The sequence below is a fragment of the Dama dama genome, chromosome 12 (assembly GCF_033118175.1).
Source record: "Dama dama isolate Ldn47 chromosome 12, ASM3311817v1, whole genome shotgun sequence".
In the NCBI taxonomy this organism is placed as follows: domain Eukaryota; kingdom Metazoa; phylum Chordata; class Mammalia; order Artiodactyla; family Cervidae; genus Dama; species Dama dama.
The window spans coordinates 15,310,980-15,332,404 of record NC_083692.1 but is presented as its reverse complement, the minus strand read 5'-3'; the positions used below and the strand labels follow the sequence as shown (position 1 = coordinate 15,332,404).

Here is a 21,425-nt window from a genome sequence, read left to right as displayed (position 1 = left end):
CCCCATGGCAAACCACTCATGGCTCTGAGTCCCACTTTCCCCTTCTGTAAAATGAGGATAGAACAGTACCTACTGCATAAGGTCATTCTGAGCATTATGTAAGTTAATGCATCTACAGTGACTAACAGAGACTGTTCAATTGTTGCTCTCTTATTGTTATAAAGGAGACAAAAAGAAGCGTAACATTTTTTGCTTCTTCTCTGGGTTTGGAGCTAATTTTGAAATAGGTCACCTACCTCATCTTCTTCTCCTCCCCTGAAACCAGCAGGGCCTTCTCCCTGGTCCCCACCCCATGCTCTGTTGCCTGCCCCCTAAGCCCACCTGTCACAAATCACGACCCCTGCTGCCTCTCACCCACTACCTTCAGCCCCAGGTACTCCACGCTCCAAGAACACTTCATACCAGGCCAATTCCCATCCCCTTGGTACCAAAGATCTCAGCCTCCAGTTAGGAAGAAAGGACTGAGTGAACACCTGGGCTAATCCATTAGTCTTCTCAGGAGTGTTTGCTTCTCAGAGAGTAAGATGCATTCTATTTCTAATTGGAAACCATGTGAAAGGACGAGGCCAAGCAACGTGCTGCGAGCGGGGAGGGGAAGAGAGTTCCCTGCTCTTGTAGACAATCAGCTCCCTAACTTTCTGCAACAGATTCCTTCCCTCCATTTCCTTTTTCTTCTTTTTTTTCAAATAAGATAAAATTCATGTAACATAAACCAGGCTTCCCAGGTGGCTCAGTGGTAAAGATTTCACCTGACAAGTGGGAGGCATGTGTTCAATCCCTGGGTGGGCAAGATCCCCTGAAGAAGGAAATGGCAACCCACTCCAGTATTGTCTGGGAAATCCCATGGACAGAGGAGCCTGGTGGGCTCTGTGGGGGTCAAAAAGAGACAGACACACCTGAGCGACTCAGCAGCAGCAGCACGTACCATAAAATTCACCGTTTTAAAGTGTATAATTCAGTGGCTTTTTTATTCACAAGGTTCCGTGACCATCACCACTACCTAGCTCCAGACTATCTCATCACCCCAAAAAGAAATTCCACACCCATTTGCAGTCACTGCCCAATCTTCCTCCCCCCTTGTTGTTGTTGTTTAGTCGCTAAGTCATGTCCGACTCTTTTTTGACCCATGGACTGTAGCCCACAAGGCTCCTCTGTGCATGGGATTTTCCAGGCAAGAATACTGGAGTGGGTTGCCATTTCCTTCTCCAGGGGATCTTCCCCACTCAGGGATCAAACCAAGGTCTCCTGCATTACAGGCAGATTCTTTACCACTGAGCCACCAGGGAAGCCTTGACAACTAGTAATCTAAATTTCTCTACAGATTTGCCAATTCTGGATATTTCATATAAATGGAATCATATAATATGTGGCCTTTTATGTCTGACTTTTTCCATTTAACATAATGTTTACAAGATTAATCCACGTTGCAACATGTGTCAATACTTCTTTCTTTTTATGGCTCCATAATATTCCATCTTATATATAATACCACATTCTGTATCCATCCTTCAGTTGATGGATTCTAACTCCATTTCTGAGCCCAGAGAACTCCTAAAAATACCAAAGGTTTCCCATGAAAGCAGCTGTTCTGGGATGTCAGAGGGTTCTTTCTAAAAGACCAAGAATTAAACCCCAACCTAAGACTGGGCTCCAACCCTTAGGAGAGTGCAGTCCACCACACTACTCACCTTTCCCAGAGGTGGGTGCACATCAAAGAAGAAGGTGCGGTTGATATAGTAACTTCCCATTTTTCCAAAGTGAGTCTCATCCCAACTAAAAAGAAAACAGAAAAAGAAATGAAATTCTTAAAATCATCATACAACCCAAATAGCCTTAATACAGCATGGTTAAATTTACAGTTAAAATCAAAGGCTAAAAAAAAAAAAAACAAAGACTACAAGTTTCAAGCAATTAATGAGAAAATCTGAATTTAAAAAAAGTGCTTTTAATGCAAGTGGTTTGAGGAAACAAGACATCAAGCTGGTCCTTAATCTGCATTTAGACAAGATAAAGGCTAGCAAATACCAACCTGCCATCATAAATTTAAGTTAAATCTATACTTATTCTGTGTCTTGAGTTTCTATTTATTTCAAAAAGGCAAAGAGTTTCCTATATTTTAAAAAGTTTTACAATAAGTTTTCTTCCAAGTCTGCTAACTTCTAACACCAAGACTACTAAAAACTATGTTATTCTCGCTGTTGCAAACTACACTGTGGGCTGGAGTCTGATTTTGCTCCCAACTTTGTGATAATTAACCTCTGACTGTGAACTCTGATCTTACTATAATGATGGACATGCATTTGAGCAAGCTCTGGGAGTTGGTGATAGACAAGCTCTGGGAGTTGGCGTGCTCTAGTCTATGGGGTCACAAAGAGTCGGACATGACTGAGCCACTAAACTAAACTGAAAAGTGAGAGCTTTCTCACTAAGTTAACAATCAATCTAAAACCCATCCTCATTATTTACTTGAAAATTACCATGCAAGGAAAGAAGTGATTCTAACACACTAGCTTTTAAACACAATGCAAAAATCCTGTTTTTCTACAAAACTACAGTAAACCTTTCACTTCCTACATGGGGGCTTTACAGCGGCAGGCCAGTTATCCAGCAGAACCTGGCCATTTGTGTGTGTCAGTCTCTCCCTGCAGCTCAGAGGGGCAGTTGCTTTCCAGTGATTATCTATCCCCAGGTTAGCTTCTATAAACAATTATCGCTGACCTACAACATGAGGGGCAAAACACGCTCTTAGCAAAAATACAGGGTTCTTTTGTTTGTTTTACTCACTGGGTCTAATAGCTAGGCAGAAGGGTAAATCTACTTCTGCATCTGCTGAGCACATGGCTTGACATGAAATGAGGACGGTGACCTGGTGATGTCAAACAGAGAAAATAACTTCCAAGCAGTGTGACAAAACAGATTTGCAGAAAAAAAAAAAAAGAGAGAGATCCGGTCCCAGCACCACCACCCACTGGGTGAGCATGACCCTGAAAAGTCACTCACCCTCTCTGGATCTCTTTTCTCATCTACATGAAGAAGGCAATAAGAGTATCTGCCAGTCCATCTCCCAGGGAGCTATCAAGTAACCCATGTGAGAGAAGTCTGCAGACTACAGTCCCACACATGCAGGGCACTATTTAAACTGTCCCCAACATTTGTGGTTAGTTTCAAAGTCTGTTTGGAAACATACTGATAGAGGAGTATAAGATTTTTGCTTTCAAGTAAAACTAGTGGTAATATTCACACTTCCTCTTGGCTTCCACAGCGTGTGTGTGGTGGAAGACAGTCCCCCCAGGCTCTCTCTTGTTCCTACAGACCTTGCAGGATATGCCAAGGTCCTGATGACTCTACTCAGGCCATTCCTCTGGGTTATGCTTCCCACAACCTAAAGGAAGACACAGAATCTCCCTCCGGGACAGAAAGCAGACTGGCTTACTGCTTATTATAAAACAGCGGATTCCCCAAGCTCCATACACCTCAGCTGTGATGCAACCCACTGCATGTGCAGGCATTCATCCAGGTCCAGGGCATGGAACAACTGGGGCAAGCAGAGCTGATGCCAACATACTGATGCCCATCCTGCTTGCTGTACTGTGAGAAATGAAGTCGGCTATCTCTGACCCAGGACTTTGTCTCCTGGCAGCATCCATAAAACAGTGACAGGCTAACTGATTAGTTGGTAAGTAGGGTAAAAATAAGGGCTTCCCACGTGGCACTGGTGCTAAAGAACCTGCCTGCTAATGCAGAAGATGTCAGTTTGATCCCTGGGTCCAGAAGATCCCCTGGAGAAGGGAATGGCAACCCACTCCAGTATTCTTGACTGGAGAATCCCATGGACAGAGGAGCCTGGTGGGGTACAGTCCCTGGAGTTGCAAATAGTCGGGCATGACAAGTGACTAAGCATACATGCATGCGCACAGGGTAAAAATAAAGCCCTAAACCCTGAGAAGCATAGGATGCTGAGTTATAGCTTTCCTTAAGAGAAAGGACAAGGCCCCTCAGGGACAGGGGTAGGGGATGACAGAAGACTCCCTGGATCTGGTAGTAAATGCTCTTGCCCAAGAGGTGGGGAAGGGAAGTAGTAAGAATCTTCCACTTCCACTGGCCTACCTATTATTGAGGCTGAGTGGAGAGAGGCAGATTTGAAACAAACTGTCTGAATGCTGCCTTGGTTACTGCTCACATTCTTCTGGGTAAAAGCAGGAAAAGATGTAATCACCAGTATGGGGCAATTAGCTGAGGAGCCCCAGTCAAAAGGCAATATGGATGCAGGTGATGAATCATGGAGCCCCCAAAGCTTACTTGAACGGTGCCTGCAGTAAGGACCTTGCTATTCCATACAGAACTCTGCATAGAGTGAAAATATGGGAAGGTCCTTGGGTGAACTGTGTGCCCAAGCTCAAAGGGTGCCTTGCTCAGAGACTCGGAGCCACTCTGTCCCTCTGGGTCCCATGATCCCACCCCTCTGCCACAATCTGAGCTGCTTCAAAGAGAAAAATGACGAAAGGTGAGGTTAAGGTCTCCATGTCCCTAAAGGGGACTATAAAGGCCACGCACACCCTTCTTAGCATGGTGAGGAGAGGGTACTCAAGCTCAAGGTCCTGTTGGATACAGGAGCACCCTACTCAATCCCTTAGCGTTGAGGAGACAACTTGCCAGGTGCAGGAGTTACCAAAGGTGTCAAGGACTGCAGGGAGGACCAGAGCAGTGAGCACAGGGACTGAAAGAAGACGGTCCCTAAGCCCAGGGGCTCACCAGACACAGGAAAGTACACTGGGAAGAAGTGGGGCAAACCTATCCAGGCGCTACAGGGAAGAAAGGCTTCCTCCTGCCCCCTGCATCCAGCACTGCCCAGACTCCCCACCCGGGAGCGGCGTGATCTCTAGATGGCTGTCACTGTAGCTCCTGAAGCAGGCCGATTAGACTTGTTAGTTCAAAGATCAGGGAAAGCACCCAAATTCAACTGACAGGGTCTGAGCCAAGTTCCCATCCAGGAAGGGAAGGTAAAGTGACCTTGTGGGTGGGGCCCTTGAAACTACTGTTGAGGCTTCCACTGCTGAATGCATATTTGTCTTTATCCTACACATGTCAAAGATTATCCCATTCAGGGACTGCTGCATAGTGAGAGGTGATCCTGTCCCCTCCCAAGGGGTCCTAGAGAAACAAGATAATCATAAAAAAGGGACATTACAGTTTTAAAGATGGAATGGGGTTGGGGGGGGGGGGGGGGGCGTGGGTTCTCTATGAAAGCAATGCCATCTGCTGGACATAGGCTTCAAGTACATACCTTTTTAAAGAAAACTACCAACCTACTCCTAAGCTCTTGTTGAAATTAAAAGCCTGAACCATGGTCTTTGGCCTGATCGTGCTGCTTTGAAACTGTGGCTAGCAAGAAAATGGCTCAGTAAGCCTCGTTGGTGAAATGGAAATGGTATATTCAAGAGCATAGCTGGCCTGGCCCAAGAAGCATCTTGATTTTTCAAAAACAGGTGTTAGCTGTCCCTTTGGAAGAAACTATCTTCCACTCCACTACCTGTAGCAAAGCCCCTGACTCAGTGAGGTCTTGATTCCCAAAGTTCCCTCTTAATGTTTGTGCCTGGTTTACTGATGTTTTAGCTAAACTAAAAGCAGACAGTAGCCACAGGGCAGTAGTTATCATCCAGCCCCACTGACAACTCTGGAAAGACAACTGCAGAAAGGGTTGACTGGCACAATGCACTGAATCAAAAGTCAATGCCTGTGCCTTAGATGATACTCTTAAGAAACAGACAAGTTATATTTTTACTTACTCTTAGGCTTTTGCCATTGGCCTAACCATCTGGTGGGTCACTTGGAAGGCTATATATATTAAGAAATTTAAAGATCCCCTCCTTGGAGCCAATCGTGGAAAAAAATCATTGTTGCATGTCAAGGGGACAATCTGGATCTCTCATGAAGATAGCCCCAATAAGGGCCAGTATTTTGATAAGATTGATTAGAATCAAGCTGCTGATCAAACCTGCACCATCCTCACCACTGCCATCGCTGCCAGGATACCACCTGCTGCCATCAACACACCAGGCGTGGAAATACATCCACCACCATGGAGGCACAAAATAAAGGACTGTTTATTCCCAAAGCAGAGGCCATTGCTACACTGTGGAAACTTGTGCTGCCTTCCAAAAGCTGGCCTGTCGGTCCTGTCATAAAGGAAGCCACACTGCTCGGGGCACTGACCTGCCCACCCCAAGGAAACCGGCCGTATGAGGCCTGCTCCCCTCTCCAGGCTATCAGCTGCCCTGCACCTGCTGCCACTTCTCAGGCTACAGTGTTGATACTGCTATTCCAGTCCAATCATCTTACTCTAGATATACCCCTGTGGCCCTTGAGACTAAACTGCGTCATGTTTTCAGCATTTCAAACCATTTACAATCTGACAATGGTGCACCTTTCTTTTTTGCAATGGCCTAGTAGTCAAATTATCCAATGACATTCCACACTCCAGACCATCCACAGGTATCTGATATTATCAAGCACTGAACACTCTTCTCACAAAGATTTCTGATTCTACTTCCTTCACCTCCACCTGGTTCATACATCTTAGTCACATAGTTTGGCCACCTAACTAGGTGTTTATCTCCTCTTGGCCACCAACTGGGTAATGATTAGGATAAAAGAGGTGTGTTATAAAAATTTATTGGAAAATTTGAGATTCTTCCTTGACTATTCCTGGGCTTGGTTTGTCTCCCTTAACAGCAAGTCCAGATCAGCCTGGGGGTGGGGGAGGGTGGAGGATTTATGGGATTCAAATTTAATTCTAGTTCGGTTACTTGGATTTTCTCATTGGAGTGAGGTAAAAATAAAGATCACTTGGTTGAGTATACTGCTTGTGAAGTCCCTCTACAGTAGCTCATGTGGGCCAAGGTGGGAGGCATAATAAGTCTCTGTCAATTTTCTGACAGCGCCCATGGCAGAAAGGTCTGGATATTAGTAGTATGCAATAATTGGAGTAAAGGTGAAATTACAGGTACTAAGTGGGACACAGGGATTATATGGCAGTGACGGGAAAGATATAACCTTGCCACCTAGGGAAGGAACGTCTTAGGCTCCTGGAAATGTAAAGAGAAGGGAAATAATTAATGCTCTTTGCCTCCTAGGCCCAGAGTCTAGACTGCCAAAACACTATGGTACAACTAAGGCAAGTGGCGGCTGCAGATAGCAATCTGACCTGTTGCTGAATCTGTCATCCTGCTACAAAATCAGAAAAACTCATGTGGACATGGCCAGTCTTGAACTATCCTCTTGTACCTGATGATATCAACATTAAGCCCCAAGCATGGACCTCCCTTCCACACGTGCGCCAAAACACAGACTGACACCGCCTTCTATCAGTATGCGTGCATGCTCAGTCACTCAGTCATGTCTGACTCTTTGCAACTCCATGGACAGTGGCCCATCAGGCTCCCCTGTCCAAGGGATTTCCCAGGCAAGAATACTGTAATGGGTTGCAATTTCCTCCTCCAGGGGATCTTCCCAACCCAGGGAATGAACCCAAGTCTCCTGTGTCTCCTGCATTGGTAGGCAGATTCTTTACCAGTGAGCCACCTGGGAAGTATAACTGATACAAATTCATATGCTTCTCCTACACCCTAGGGACCTTAGTGAAGTGAACTGAAGTCACTCAGTCGTGTCCAACTCTTTGCGACCCCATGGACTGTAGCCTACCAGGATCCTCAGTCCATGGGATTTTCCAGGCAAGAGTACTGGAGTGCGTTGCCATTTCCTTCTCCAGGGGATCTTCCCAACCCAGGGATCGAACCCAGGTCTCCTGCATTGTAGGCAGATGCTTTACCGTCTGAGCTACCAGGGAATCCCTTAGGTTATGCCTTCTATAGTGACTGAGGCTGCAACTACTCAGTGACACTCACTGCCCATGTGGTTTAACCAAATCACTGAAATGGTGGTCTAAACCAAATCTGATGGCGATCCCAATAAAATTTAACAGAAAATCCTGAACTGGAGTGACATGCACCCCTTCAGGTAATATGTTAGAATGTACGGAAGAACTGGGCCATGGAATGTCTTTCCATCGGGCATGAGAATTGCTTTTTGAATGAGGGAACTCATAATTATTGGCAACGACACCAAAAATCAGAGCTCAGCCTAAACATCTGTGTACAGACCATAATGGGAAATAGACTGGCCTTAGATTACATCCCAGCTATCCGAAATAAGACTTAACTGATCCTTCCTCCCCACACCTCCACACATGCAATTCTTCCTAGGTGGGCTGAATCCAGGACCCTGGAGGGCAGAGGTTAATATCACAGGTTGGCCTCACCCTGCTGCTTTGAGTCCTGGTGAAAGCAGCCTTAATCAAGTCTTGTATGAGACAAATTAAACAGACTTGGTCCCTGCTTCTGTGAGTCAGGTTACACAGAGTAGCCAATGGAGCTGCACATGCTTAGGAAGATTTGCTAAAAGCCACGACAGCTCAAAATCAAGCGACGAGCCTGTTGGGAAAGACAGTCCTCCATGGCTCTCTTGTACTTCCACACATCTCGCTGGGTATGCTCAGAATGCAGGGCCTTCACTGCACTTTACCTGGACCATTTCCCAAAGTTCTGTTTGCATCCAGCAGCCTTGGGAGATGAGATAACGTCTCTCTCTAGGACAAAAAGTATGCTTGCTTATTGCTTGCTGTAAGACAGTAAATCCCTCAGGCTTGTTCCTTAGCTGCAAGGCAACCCACTGTGTGTGCAGTCATCTATCTGAGCCCATAGCGTCACCACGTGGGGCTTCCTGGCCATGAGAAATTGAATCCAACTTGCCCATATTCATCCTGCTTCCTCCGCCATGAGCAGTAAGTCTTTTGACTCTGACCCAGGAGTCTCATATATTCGGTCAGCACTCATGAAATAATAACAAGCTAATTCCTTAGATTCCAAGGGGGGTAACCCCATCTGTTATCTTGGTTTTTAGTTAAGGAGTTCCATTTCTACCAACCTCTACACTAACTTTCTCCTCAGTGATGAGGAGAAAACATAGTATCACTTCTTGGCCAAACAAATTAACCATTTTCAGATCCTATAAAGCTCTTCCTCCTTCCAGCGGGAGACTCTTGAAGCTTTTTAAATGAATTTGACTGCTGCAACTCAACAAAATCTTTAAGAAAATATGTCTCTCCTCACAGGATGATCCCAGACCTGCCAGGTGGGACCCTTGTTATCAACCATGGACACACAAGTTGTTCAGGCAACCGATAATGAGACACCCAGTTAGGAACGTTCCCCCCACCCTCTGAGGCCAGGACACCCTGCAAATTAGAAACTCGGGCTTAGGAAATTCTATACTAAGGATTTCCAATTCTCCTGGAAAAGTTCAGAGCATCTTTAAAAGTCACGTGAGGCACTGCAGAATAGTCTGCAAGACAGGAAGGCTGCTTCCTCACATACTGAGGAATCCCACTGCCACCCACCAGAGCTAAAATCTATTCCTTCTCCCGAGGGATGCACCTGGCCAGAGGCCACCACCAGCAACCTGTATCCCCCACCTCCAGCGGGCCCCGCCCATCCCACTGTGAATCCCGCCCCTCCGCGACCCCGGGCCAATGAGAAGGCGCGCCCCTCCTTCCGCGTGGCCACGGTGCCCGCCCAGGCCCTCCCAGCACTTACCAGATGTGTGGCGGCTGGTCCAGACGGTGGAAGCGGGTGGCGAAGGACGTCAGCGTCACCAGGGCCAGCAGGGCCCACCGGCCGGCCGCCTCGAAGCGCCGCGAGCTCGGAGGAGCAGGCCGTTTGGGGCTCCGCGCTGTAGCCGCCTCCGTGGTCACGTCCCGGCCCGCGGCCCGAGCCGCCTGGGACCCGCATCGGCCCTTCCGAGGGCGCAGTTCGGATCCCGCCAAGCCTCCGCCCGCGGCCGGCGGCATCCTTCCCCTCCTCAGGATGGCCCTCCGGCCCGCAGGCACGCTGGGTCTCGCGAAGCGCCCCGCCAAGAAGTCACCAGGGGGCAGCTCGGGGCGCCCTGGGAAATGTAGTTCCCTGCGCCGGCTGCGCGGCGCCGGGCCCCGGCCTCTGGGGTGGGCGGGGAGGGCGCTCGCCGCCCGGGCCGCTAGGAGGCGGCTAGTGGCGCAGAGCATGACGCGCGAGCTGCGCCGGCCCGGGGAGAAGGCGGGCTCAGGGAGCTGCGGCTCCCAGCGGCGCCGGGGTTGGGGGTGTGGCGGCGGGGCGGGCCGAGCTACCCGAGACCTTGGGGCTCATGCTCGCCCGGCCCCTCGCTTTTACCGGGACCGAAACCCAAATCCTGACGTTTTGGGGGCCGGCCCCTCGCTTCTACCCAGCTCAAAACTGAAGTCCTGACGTGTTGGGTCCGGCCCCTCACTTTTACCGAGACCAAAACCGAAGTCCTGACGTGTTGGGTCCGGCCCCTCGCTTTTACCAAGACCCAAATCGAAGTTCTGACGTGTTGGGGGCCGGCCCCTCACTTTTTACCCAGACTCAAACCGAAATTCTGATGTTTTGGGGTCCCACTGGGCCCGAATCGTCGCCGAGTCGGAGAGTCGCAGGCGCGAAGCTTCCTGATCCGGAAGGAGGGGCCGCCCGCAGCGCGAGATGCAAGTGGGGAAGGTCTGTGCCGCGTATCCGGGGCGAGGGGCCGCTGCTTAGAAACACTGAGGCGACCCTGGGGCCGGGGTCAAAGGTGACCGCCTGGTTCCGCCCACAGCTCCCACAAAGACTCCCAGCAGGCCGTGCGCTGCTCGGACACGGCTCTGCGCCTGCGCGTTGCCCCGTGGTCGCGGGTGGGAGGGGGGGTTTGGGCCCCAGATGTCGCGGGTTGTTTTAGCCGTCCCCTCTCTTTGCACTAGTCTCGCCATCCCCTAGCTCGACCCGCTGGGGCTTCCTAAGCGTCGTCTCTCCGTCTTCCCTGTTCCGCGCTCGGTCCTGCGTATATTTTCCCAGCGGTCAGCCTGACGGGTCTAACAGCAAACGGCCTTCCAGGGTTGTTTGCATTTTGAGAGCGTGCAAAGGGGAGGCGGTGGCACTTGTGGTCATAACAATCACTTGGGGACCTTACCACTTTTAATTTGCATTTCCCAGGCCTGTCCCCAAACCACTGTATCAATCTCTTTATTAAAGATTGAGAAGAGCGATTGTAGCTCAATGGAAGGTGGCAGGAACATTAGGTGGAATAGAACATCGCTTTGATAATAGACCTCCTACACCTACACTGGAGTTTAGGACCCTTTCTCGAAAATCGTGTGTAAGAGATGGTTTAAAAATAAAATTTGCTGGAATGGTAAGAATTCATGTTTGAATTGGAAACAATTCCTCCAGGAGTGGTGATGAAATGGTTATTTTACTTGTACTTAAAATTTAGCTCTGCAAAAAAAAAAAAAAAAAAATTTAGCTCTGCAAATGCAAAAAGGAACACGGGATGGTTTATTCAGGTATCATAAGAGATCAGAAACCACCCTTCGTTTTATCTGCCGATGGCCCATAAGTAGGAAACGTGAGGGCTTAATGGCATTTACAGTGGTTCTGTGGTCACCCTTAGCACAGGTCAAAGGTATAACTGTAACTAGGTAAGGTGTTTCTTCAGAGATTCTAAGCTAATGTTTGCGGCTCTCTAGGGATTCTTTTGGAGCAGGCAATGGCACCACACACACTCCAGTACTGTTGCCTGGAAAACCCCATGGATGGAGGAGCCTGGTGGGCTTCGGTCCATGGGGTCACTAAGAGTCGGACACGACTGAGCGACTTCACTTTCACTTCTCACTTTCATGCACTGGAGAAGGAAATGGCAACCCACTCCAGTGTTCTTGCCTGGAGAATCCCAGGGACGGGGGAGCGTGGTGGGCTGCCGTCTATGGGGTCACACAGAGTTGGACACGACTGAAGCGACTTAGCAGCAGTAGCAGCAGGGATTCTGTTGTGTTTCAGCAGTCGCTGCCTCTTGGCCCCAGGGGCCCCTCCAGCCTAACCAGATAAGGAAAGGGAGGCACCCTGGAGCAGGGTACATGTAGCTGTGGCCAGCGAACTCTTCCTCCAAGAATGCCTGCTGCCTATCACTTGGCTTTTGTGCCAGAACTATCTTCACTTTCCCCATGAAAGTTGCCTTCAGGATAGACTGGGACTCCCAGTGTCAGGAGCTAACTTAGGGGGACTGGGTTCCCACTGTGTCCTCACCTGCATGGAAGGTGGAGTTGGTCATTCAAGGATGAGGAAAGCAGGGCCAGGGAGCAAGCAGCTTGGTGACCTGGTGTATGCAGAAGCAGGAGGAAACTTGGGTGAAGTGTCTATAGTCAGAGAGATGGCAGACAGGGCTGATCTGAGAAATTTGTTGAGTTCTCTCTCATCCGTAAGGCTACATATGTGTCTGCTGGAAGATTCATGAGTGCTAATTACTGGTCATTCTGTCCTGGGTTCTGCTTTGAAATGCTGGGTACCTGGAAGCACCAGAGAAACTAACTTTGAGTCCCCAAAAGTTCAGAGGTGATGTCTCACATGCTATTGCCTTCAGGGGCTTCAACAAAAATGAGAGACAGGGCCGTGGCAGATCTGAGAGGGTATGGCTTCTCTGCTGCTTCAGTTGGGTCCAACTCTGTGCGACCCCATAGATGGCAGCCCACCAGGCTCCGCCGTCCATGGGATTTTCCCGGCAAGAGTACTGGAGTGGGTTGCCATTGCCTTCTCCGATGCCTTCTCTAAAGGGGGTTATTAATTGTCTTTGGTCAGTGTTGCTACTCAGAAAACAGTCCAGTATCTCCAGACTTTTTTTTCCTTTTTAAGAAAAAACAAGCAACAGGATTTATATATACAACAATGTGATTTTTAATATTAGCAACTAATTGAAAGGTTTTTAAATACAGTATAGACCAAACAGAACACTGTGGGCTGCCAGCTTGTGACCTCAACTGTGGAGTCCATGGACATATTCCTTGGCTTTTAATGAGATCGCTTGAGAGCATGGAGGACTGGTAGGTGGAATGTTGAAAGAAATGGGCTCCAAAGCTCAGAAAATTAGATTTCCCGATCTCTCTGCCACTGTCAGAATGTATTAAACTATCATTTTAGGGCAACCCTTCGTTTTACAGACAAGGGAGCTGAAGACTAGAGAAGGCAAGGCTCTGTGCCCAGTCATGCAGAGCTAGTTCCTGCACTGGGACCAGACCCCAGGTATGCCAGCTCCCAGCCCACTGCATCACATTAACTACTGCTTCAAAACTAGGCCTCCCTGTCTGCCCAGGACACCAGACCTGGCTCCACCAGAAGCATAAGCTTCTCACAAGTTCAAGAGGCCCTTTCTGACCAGATTCAAAGTTCCCCTGATGCCTGTTTAGCCCAGCATCCCATTGGCTGGTAGTAGGATCCACCCCTTTAGGGTTCCTCCCCCTGCCCTGCAGGTCTGTGAGAGTGGACGTTCCCTGAGAGGCCAGGGGTCACCACAGCAGCATGGCTGAGTCGAGCAAGGTAAGGAAAGCATTTGCAGACTGGCTTCCCCTGTGGGGAGTCTCCAGGACCTCAGGGACGCACGCAGCACAGTTGGAGTCACCACATGACCCCCAAGGCCTCTAGCCCAGATAGCTCTGAGTCTGGCCTGAATTTTGCTGATGCAGGCCTAAGGAAGGAGGCCTGGCTTGCTGGGAGCCTCCTGGCTGGGAGTTGCCTCCCCTCCAGTGGACTTCTGGAGCTGAGAACCCAGCAAGCATGGGTTAACGTGCCTCCTCGTCCTCTCTCCTCAGCCCATCCTGTATTCCTATTTCCGAAGCTCCTGCTCATGGAGAGTTCGAATCGGTAAGAGCTGTGCCTCCACTGAGAGCCGGGGTGGGGTGGAGGGAATCCTGGGTGAAAAGCTGGGGGTACCACCCCCAGCAGATCTCCTGGAGCCCTCAGCCTTGAAGGCATGTCTACCTTGGAAAGCCAACAAGAGGAAGGAAGGGGCTGTTTTTCCTCTTGGACCCGCTACCTCTCCCATACTGCTCTCCAAAGCCCCATAGCAACCATGCTTCATGCAACCTCAGAGAACTCAGAGGTCCTTGGTAACTGGCAGGGAACAGCTGGCATTCCTCACTTCTTATCTTATTTGATCTGGCAAATTAAACAGAACTGGCCAGTGTCAACCCCAGAGGCCTCAGGGAAGGAGAAACCAGGGCCCCTCTAGTTCAGCCCTCATCTGACCCTTCTCTCCCTCAGCTTCACTCAGCCCTTGGCCAAGCTGAGAGTCACAGGCTCTTGCTGAGAGAGAATGGTGCTGAGTGCTTTTGTGCCCATGACTCCATTTAAACCTGAACAACCCTAGGAGGGAGGTATTGTTGGTGTCACCATTGTACCGGTGGAAAAACGGGCACAGGGAGGTTGCCCAAGGGGATTTGCCCAAGGTCATGTAGCTACTAAGGGGCGGAGCTGGAATTTGACCCAGCTAGTCTGACTCCAGAGTCCATGTTCTTTCCTACCCTGGGCTGCCCATTAGCTGGGCAAACGGGCACAGAAGCTCATGAAGTTACCTGCCCAAGTCCACGTGGCTAGTGGGTGAATGTGATGACATTTGAATCCAGGCAGCCTGCTGCCAGGACCCCGGTCCTGACTGCGAAGCCATCCTCCATGACCTCTTCTTCCCATGGGCCCCTGGTATTTGCTAGACTCGGTGGGCAAGAGCACTGGGCTGCCCGAGGACACGTTCCTTGATGAAGACGCCCTCCCTGGCCCAGAGCTTCTGCCCTGGCTGGGCCAGACTGGCAGCGTGGGCGCTGTCTCTGTGGGTCCGGTATGCCTTGGCCTCCGGCCCGGCCCCGACCACGCTCACCCTCCAGGGTGGAGGTGACCACGGCTGACGGAGACCAGTGTCCTCCAGGCTCTCTGCAGACTGTGACATGCCTCACCTTCCTCCCCTCATTCCTTTGTCTGATGCCGGCCATCGCCGTGTTTTAATGCACAAGTGTGCACACTTACACAGCCTCCTCCACTGCAGTTGACTGCTTTACCCTCACTTTGCTGGGAGGGGTGGTGGGGAGTGGGGAGACATCAGAGGAGGAGAAGAAATACAGCTACTGGGAGTCCCAGCTATGCCGCGCTGAGACCACCAGAGAGTCCTGGCACCCTACTAGGAATCTGCAGTCAACAGCCTGGAGAATGGAGAGAATGGATTAGAAAGGGCTTCCTCTCTAAACGGAACCAGAGTGTCGTTGGTCTACTTGGGCCCTGCCTGGTCACTGAACGGCTTCCCTCAGCCCTCACTCAGATGGCCTTGGCCGGGGGAATGAGTGCGTGTCTCCAGCACATCAGCCCCGCTTGCCGCGGGGTGAGGCCCTGCAGGGGGCAGAGATGACGGGGACACTTCCCTGCTGTCCTCCAGGGGCCCACAGCATGGGGGCACAAGCACTCCCCAGGGGCACAGTGAGCCAAGGAGGAAGAGAGGCAGAGTGTCAAGGTCCTGGGGTAGCAGAGCAGGTGCTGGTCAAGGGAGATGGGAAGCAGGGTCCAGGACTTCCCTGAGTGGTGCAGAGAAAGAAGATTCCATCTCTCTGGTCGCCCTGGGGAATGTGGTCGGAGGTGGTCACCTGACCGCTGTCTGCCATCTCTCACAGCTCTGGCCTTGAAAAACATCGACTATGAGACAGTAGCCGTCAACCTCATAAAGGATGGGGGCCAGCAGGTAAGGAGGCCGCCCCCCGGCCACGATGTAGGAGGCAGAGGCCTTGGAGAGGGGCCCAGCAGGGGATGCAGCCTTCTGCCCACGAGAGGGGAACCCTGTAGCCCTGCGCCCTGCAGTCCCCACGGCCGGAGGAGGCTGCTGGCTCTCCCTCGTGGGACAGGGCGGCAGGCTGTGCAGCAGCTGCCTGGGCCACGGGAGGCCCAGGTTCCAGATGCCATACCACAGCACGGCTCCAGGAGGCCGGGTGCTGAGCCGGTCCTTGCCCCATGGTGAACCCTGCGATGTGCCTTGGTGGCCACATACGAGATGCAGGGACAAGCACACAGCCAGGCCATCAGGACAAAGCCTGTGTCTCAGCGGCCACTGGGCTTCGGGATTCTGCACAGAGTCCCCCAGGTGTCACTCTGGGGCTCGGAGCCAGGGCCTTCCCCAGGGGAGGGGGGTGCAGGTGGGCAGTAGGCTGGGGGCTTCCTGCTTGCTCCGCTCTGCTTTAGCTGACTCAGGCCAGGCCACCCAGTCCACCAGAGCCTCGTCTCCACAGTTCTCTGAAGAATTCCAGGCCCTGAATCCCATGAAGCAGGTGCCAGCCCTGAAGATTGATGGGATCACCATTGGCCAGTCCGTGAGTGGAAGCTTTGGGAGACCCCGCATGAGTATGGGGCCTGGACAAGAAGACCTCAGAGCCCTTCCTTACCTGTGTCTACGCAAGGCGCCCAGCTCTTAGGAGGGACGCGGGAGGGAGGTTGCCCGCTTGCTTTGGGAAGTGAGGAGACTTAAGCATAGGGGGAAGCCCATGCTCTGTAGGACAAGAGTTGAAAATGAGCTCATCCTCCTGGGGAGCCGCTTGGCTTCACGGGGCTCGAGGGGAGGATGGTAAGAAGGGTAAAAAAGGTGGGGTGGTGATTTGGGCTTCCCTGGGTGGCACTAGTGGTAACCTGCCTGCCAACACAGGAGACGCAAGAAACCTGGGTTCGATCCCTGGGTTGGGAAGATCCCCTGGAGAAGGGCATGGCAACCCACTCCAGTATTCCTGCCTGGAGAATCCCACGGACAGAGGACCCTGGCGGGCTGCAGTCCGTGGGGTCACGAAGAGTCGGACACGACTGAGCGACATAATAGAGTGTTGGGAGTGGAGGAGGAGGAATCGGCCGCCCCCTCTGGTCCCTGTCTCACTGCTCCCCTCTGGACAGCTGGCCATCATCGAGTATCTGGAGGAGACCCGGCCCACGCCGCGACTCCTGCCTCAGGACCCAAAGAAGAGGGCCCAGGTGCGCATGGTGTCTGACCTCATCGCCAGCGGCATCCAGCCCCTGCAGGTGCGGCTCCTGTGTGTGTGGGCTCCCTCCCTACCCTCGCTCCTGCGAGCCCACCCTGCAGCACCCAGCTCGTCAGTAGGCAGGGGCTGGGGGCAGGAGGACAGAGGGGACCTCAGGGACTTGGCTCCAGACTGTGGGGCAGAGGGGGGAGGGGAGCCAGAAAACACCCATCCCCCGGGGACCCAGCCGTATTCCGAGATGCCCCAGGTTTCCAAGGACACCTCCAGAGGCACCACCTCCCTCCGAGGTGGGAAAGGGCAAGGAGGCAGGGAGAGGTGAGCCACCCAGGCCCTGCCTCCACCCAGAGCAGCCTCCCTTTCACCTGTTCTGTGTCATAGACTGGGATTTGCCTCAGATTTTTTTTTTTAATTTTTCACTGGTAGAACAGAAAAGTGCTAAAAGAGTTCATCTATTTAAAAAAAAAAAAAAAATTCATCTGTGCTAACCCCTGACTTTGCAAAAAAGAAAATAGCCCAGAAGGGTGGAGTGACTTTGCAAATAGGAAAATAGCCCAGGGCTTCCCTTGTGGCTCAGCTGGTAAAGAATCTGCCCGCAATGTGGGAGATCTGGGTTCGATTCCCTACGTTGGGAAGATTCCCTGGAGAAGGAAAAGGCTACCCACTCCAGTATTCTGGCCTAGAGAATTCCATGGACTGTATAGTCTCAAAGATGAAAAAACAGAAAATAGCCCAGAAAGATGGGTGACTTTGCAGAGTCACTGTAAGTGCGACAGACCCCTGACTGTGCACCTGTGCCCCCTTGTTGCTTTTTTTGTTTTTTTTTTAAGAAAGGAGGTTGGAACAGACAGATATACAGATCTCCTGAAAGCTAGTCCTGTGTGCCTCCCCCATCCTGCCCCCTACCCTGTATCAACCCCCCTCCTCACAAAGGACCATGTCCTGGAGAAGCACTGGATGCAAGGGAGAGAGGCCTTGGGTTGCATCCCCCCCACCTTCCACGTCTTTGCCGGAGTCACAGGCTTCCAGACTGCAGGGGCCTCTAGGGCAGCCTGAGAAGGTGGCCCCCAGGCTCGTCACCTCCCTTCCACCCCGGGGGCCAGATGTGGGAAAGGAAAGCTCATGGGGTCCAGGGTAGGACAGGTATACAGTCAAGGGCCACATGGGAACTGGGCTTGCTTGAGGGACCTTGGCGGAGTGGGTGGGTTCAACCTGGCTCCCAGAGCTCACCCCTGATTTTCCTTGGGCCACACAGAACCTGTCTGTCCTGAAGCAGGTGGGACAGGAGAACCAGCTGACCTGGGCCCAGCAGGCCATCACTTCTGGCTTTAACGGTGAGTCCCTGCTCTTGTGAGCTGCCCCTAATGACCTCTCAGAGAAACAGCCCTCACACCCGGGGCCCCGGGCATCTGCCAAAACCTCCCAGGCCCTTTGGCCTTGACTGTGGTGGCATGGATGGGCAGGGCCGAGGGGGCAGCGGGTTGGGCACTAACCAGACCTGACCCGAACCCCTGGTACTTCTGGGAGCCTCACGCCCGAGGCCCTTGGAAGGTGGGTGGCCCAGCTTCTGCCCCACTGTCCACTGCGGGCAGGAAGCCAAGGCCTGCAAAGCGCCCTCCCTCAGCGTGAGAACCGCTGCCGTGGCCAGTCTTGTCCTCTCATGGGAGGGGGCGGTAGCTGCACTCGCCAAGGGCAGGCACCCCCACACCCCGTCACCCGTCTCCAGGCCCGATGGCCGCGTTCCCTCCCACGCACACTCCAGCCTTGCCACTCAAGACAGCTGCCCGTGTCATAGCTATGGATGCCAAAGCCAGAAAGGCAGATCTCCCCTTTCTGTGCCCAGAGTGAGAGTCGCTGTGTTGCCTCCCCACAGCTCTGGAGCAGATCCTGCAGAGCTCGGCCGGGAGGTACTGTGTGGGGGACGAGGTAAGCCCCTCCCCGGGCCTGCCCTCAGGCCACCTCAGGCTGCTACCGTCTCCCTGTGAGACCCGGGCGCCTCCCTCCAGCCCGGGGCAGGCTCGGCCTCCAGTGCTGCCCGAGGAGGCAGCTGCGGTGGGCGTGGGGAGGGCGCCCTCTGTGCTAAGCAGAAGTTGGCTCGCAGGGTGCTCCTCAGGTCCCCTTGGTCGGCTGCCTCAAGAGGAAGTGAGTTTCTCATTCCTCAAGGTATTCAAGTCGAAGACCTCGTCTCCGAAACGCAGAGGCAGTTCTGCGTTTCATGAGGGATTAGACTAGACAGTGTCTCCATTCCCTTCCAGTGACAGGATTCTAGGGTTCAGGTGCCCTCGGCTGGTACAGGCTGAGGCCCTGGCCCTGTGGTAATTCTGGTTCCCAAGCGCCCCCACCCGGACCCAGAGGCTTCCGTCCCTGCTGGGAGCCCTCCCTACATGCCGGTGGAGGCGGTGGTTTTTAACGAGGACAGGATCGTCCACTGAGGCAGGCAGGCCTTCTCTGGCTACCCACAGAGCTGGTTGTCAGGGCAGCTGGAGCGTAGCTGGGAGAAGCGCTTCTGCCCAAGGGACAGACCCCGCCCGGCCCACGGGAGACAGGCAGGGGAGGGCGGCCTGGGGTGGGGAGAAGAGCCAGAGGCAGATGGCCGCGTCAGGGGCCAGCACCCGGTACCGGCACCGGCGTGAGTCCGGGGTGCGCCCCCTGATGCAAGCCCCCCGACCCTCTTTGCAGGTGTCCATGGCTGACCTCTGCTTAGCGCCTCAGGTGGCGAATGCTGACAGGTAAGGGCGCGCCGCAGCACCCTTTCTCCTCCTCCTGGCTGCTCCCCTCAGAACACCCAGCTTCCTCCCACCGTCAGGCCCTGACTTCATCTACTGAGGCGACATCTCATGCAGACTCTCCCCAACTGGCAAGGTGCCCGCCCGCCCCCCGCCCCGTGCCAGGCCACAGCAGCCACTCTGGCCCGTAGGAGATGGCCAGAAGAAGCCGGTGTAACACCGTTGCCATGCCCGCCGCAGCCCGGGGGATACCTCGTAGTCCCTGCCCCCAAGAGGGGGTGCCCCACCCCGTGGACACCCCTGAAGGAGACCCTCTGAGAGCCTGCTCTCCCCCCTGTGGTGTGTCTGTGCCCAGCGGTGAGCTCTGCTTTCCTCCCATCGGCCCTTCAGGAAGGCCCAGACAGAACCTGTCTGTGGAAGGCATCGTGCTGAACACTGCTCTGTGTGTGTGTGTGTGTGTGCGTGTGAGCGCACACATGCACACGCATGTGCTCAGTTGCTCAGCCATGCCTGACTCTTTGAGACCCCATGGACTGTAGCCCATCAGGCTCCTCTGTCCGTGGGATTCTCCCGGCAGAAATACTGGAGCAGGTTGCCATTTCCTACGCCAGGGACTGTTATGGGTATGGAAACACTTAACAAGAATGTTGTAGACACATTCCTTCCCCTTAAGCTGCTGCTGCTGCTGCTAAGTCACTTCAGTTGTGTCTGACTCTGTGTGACCCCATAGACGGCAGCCCACTGCTCCCCTGTCCCTGGGATTCTCCAGGCAAGAACACTGGAGTGGGTTGCCATTTCCTTCTCCAATGCATGAGAGTGAAAAGTGAAAGGGAAGTCGCTCAGTCGTGTCTGACTCCTAGTGACCCCATGGACTGCAGCCTACCAGGCTCCTCCGTCCATGGGATTTTCCAGGCAAGAGTACTGGAGTGGGGTGCCATTGCCTTCTCCACCCTCCCCTCCAGAAGCTCATGAAATGGTCGGGAGATAATCTGTATATGAATGCCCAGCACCAGCCTTACACATACAAGTCGTGTAGACTGCCACGGCCTGGAGTAGGAACAGTGGATGGTACCGCAGGAGACCTGCCCCTCCGCAGAGAGCTCCCGGTGAAGAGAGACCCCACCCAGCAGGGCCACCTTCCTATGCCCGCGCCGGCCAGCCCCAGGGGCTTCATCCAGCCCTGCCTCTGTGCTTACCCCCGCCCGCCACCCACAGGCTGTGCCCCTGCTGACCTTGGCTTAGATGGATGTTTCTCTGCCGCAGGTTCAAGGTGGACCTCACTCCCTACCCCACCATCAGCCGCATCAACAAGTCACTGCTGGCCTTGGAGGCCTTCCACGTGTCTCACCCCTGTCGGCAGCCAGATACACCCCCCGAGCTGAGGGCCTAGCTCTCAAACTGTGCCCCACTGGTGCGGGGGTGGGGGGCGGGGAAGGGTGCAGGGGGAAACACTGCCTGGGCTGAACTGGCCTGGAAATGAACGAGCCCCAACTGCAGAGAAGCAGAAGACCTGAACTCTCACACTGGCTCTGCCTTCCTGCCAGACCGCTCTCTGCCTCAGCCCCTTTGTCTGTCACCCGTGGGCAGGGTGGAGTGGGAGGCCCCGCAGCAGGTAAGGCAGGCAATTACCTGGTGTCTGGGTCCCAGGCAGTCAGGAGGATGAAGTGAATGTAGACTGAAATGTCTGGCCAGTTTACCAGAGCCATGAGGAAGTCTGAGTGCGTCTTCCATCTCCTCGACCGTTAACTGACTTCCGGGACGGCCCACCCTGGAATCTGATCATTAAACTAAAGCCCAGG

At 52.9% G+C, this 21,425-nt stretch overlaps 2 protein-coding genes across 7 annotated transcripts in view; one reads left to right on the top strand and one right to left on the bottom strand.

The window, feature by feature from the left end:
• POMT2 (protein O-mannosyltransferase 2) overlaps positions 1-10,051 on the bottom strand; it is a 46,616-nt gene extending 36,565 nt beyond the window's left edge. Inside the window, exons 1-2 of one of the 2 annotated variants that reach the window (XM_061156531.1) lie at positions 9,651-10,051; positions 1,689-1,773 (exon numbers count right to left, since the gene is read on the bottom strand). In XM_061156531.1, coding sequence (XP_061012514.1) covers positions 1,689-1,773; positions 9,651-9,904 — 339 coding nt within the window. In that variant the 5' untranslated portion in view covers positions 9,905-10,051. The remainder of the gene's footprint in view (positions 1-1,688; positions 1,774-9,650) is intronic. The other variant, XM_061156532.1, reaches the window with a different exon arrangement.
• Positions 10,052-10,156: 105 nt separating this feature from the next.
• GSTZ1 (glutathione S-transferase zeta 1) lies at positions 10,157-21,425 on the top strand. Of its 5 annotated transcripts, XM_061156540.1 has the most exons (12): positions 10,157-10,601; positions 12,845-12,952; positions 13,050-13,151; positions 13,379-13,445; positions 13,718-13,769; positions 15,560-15,627; positions 16,169-16,249; positions 16,818-16,943; positions 18,156-18,234; positions 18,774-18,826; positions 19,580-19,629; positions 20,890-21,425. In XM_061156540.1, the coding sequence occupies exons 4-12, from the start codon at positions 13,428-13,430 to the stop codon at positions 21,014-21,016; spliced, it is 654 nt and encodes a 217-aa protein (XP_061012523.1). In that variant the 5' UTR covers positions 10,157-10,601; positions 12,845-12,952; positions 13,050-13,151; positions 13,379-13,427; the 3' UTR covers positions 21,017-21,425. The 5 variants fall into 5 exon arrangements, with proteins under 5 accessions (XP_061012523.1, XP_061012521.1, XP_061012522.1 ...); XM_061156538.1 differs by lacking the exon at positions 13,050-13,151; XM_061156539.1 differs by lacking the exons at positions 12,845-12,952; positions 13,050-13,151.

Excerpts from the sequence above, each read along its gene's own strand:
- GSTZ1 (XM_061156539.1), top strand. Across the intron at positions 16,944-18,155 it reads GCGGCATCCAGCCCCTGCAG|AACCTGTCTGTCCTGAAGCA; the intron begins GTGCGGCTCCTG and ends TGGGCCACACAG. Across the intron at positions 18,235-18,773 it reads CATCACTTCTGGCTTTAACG|CTCTGGAGCAGATCCTGCAG; the intron begins GTGAGTCCCTGC and ends GCCTCCCCACAG.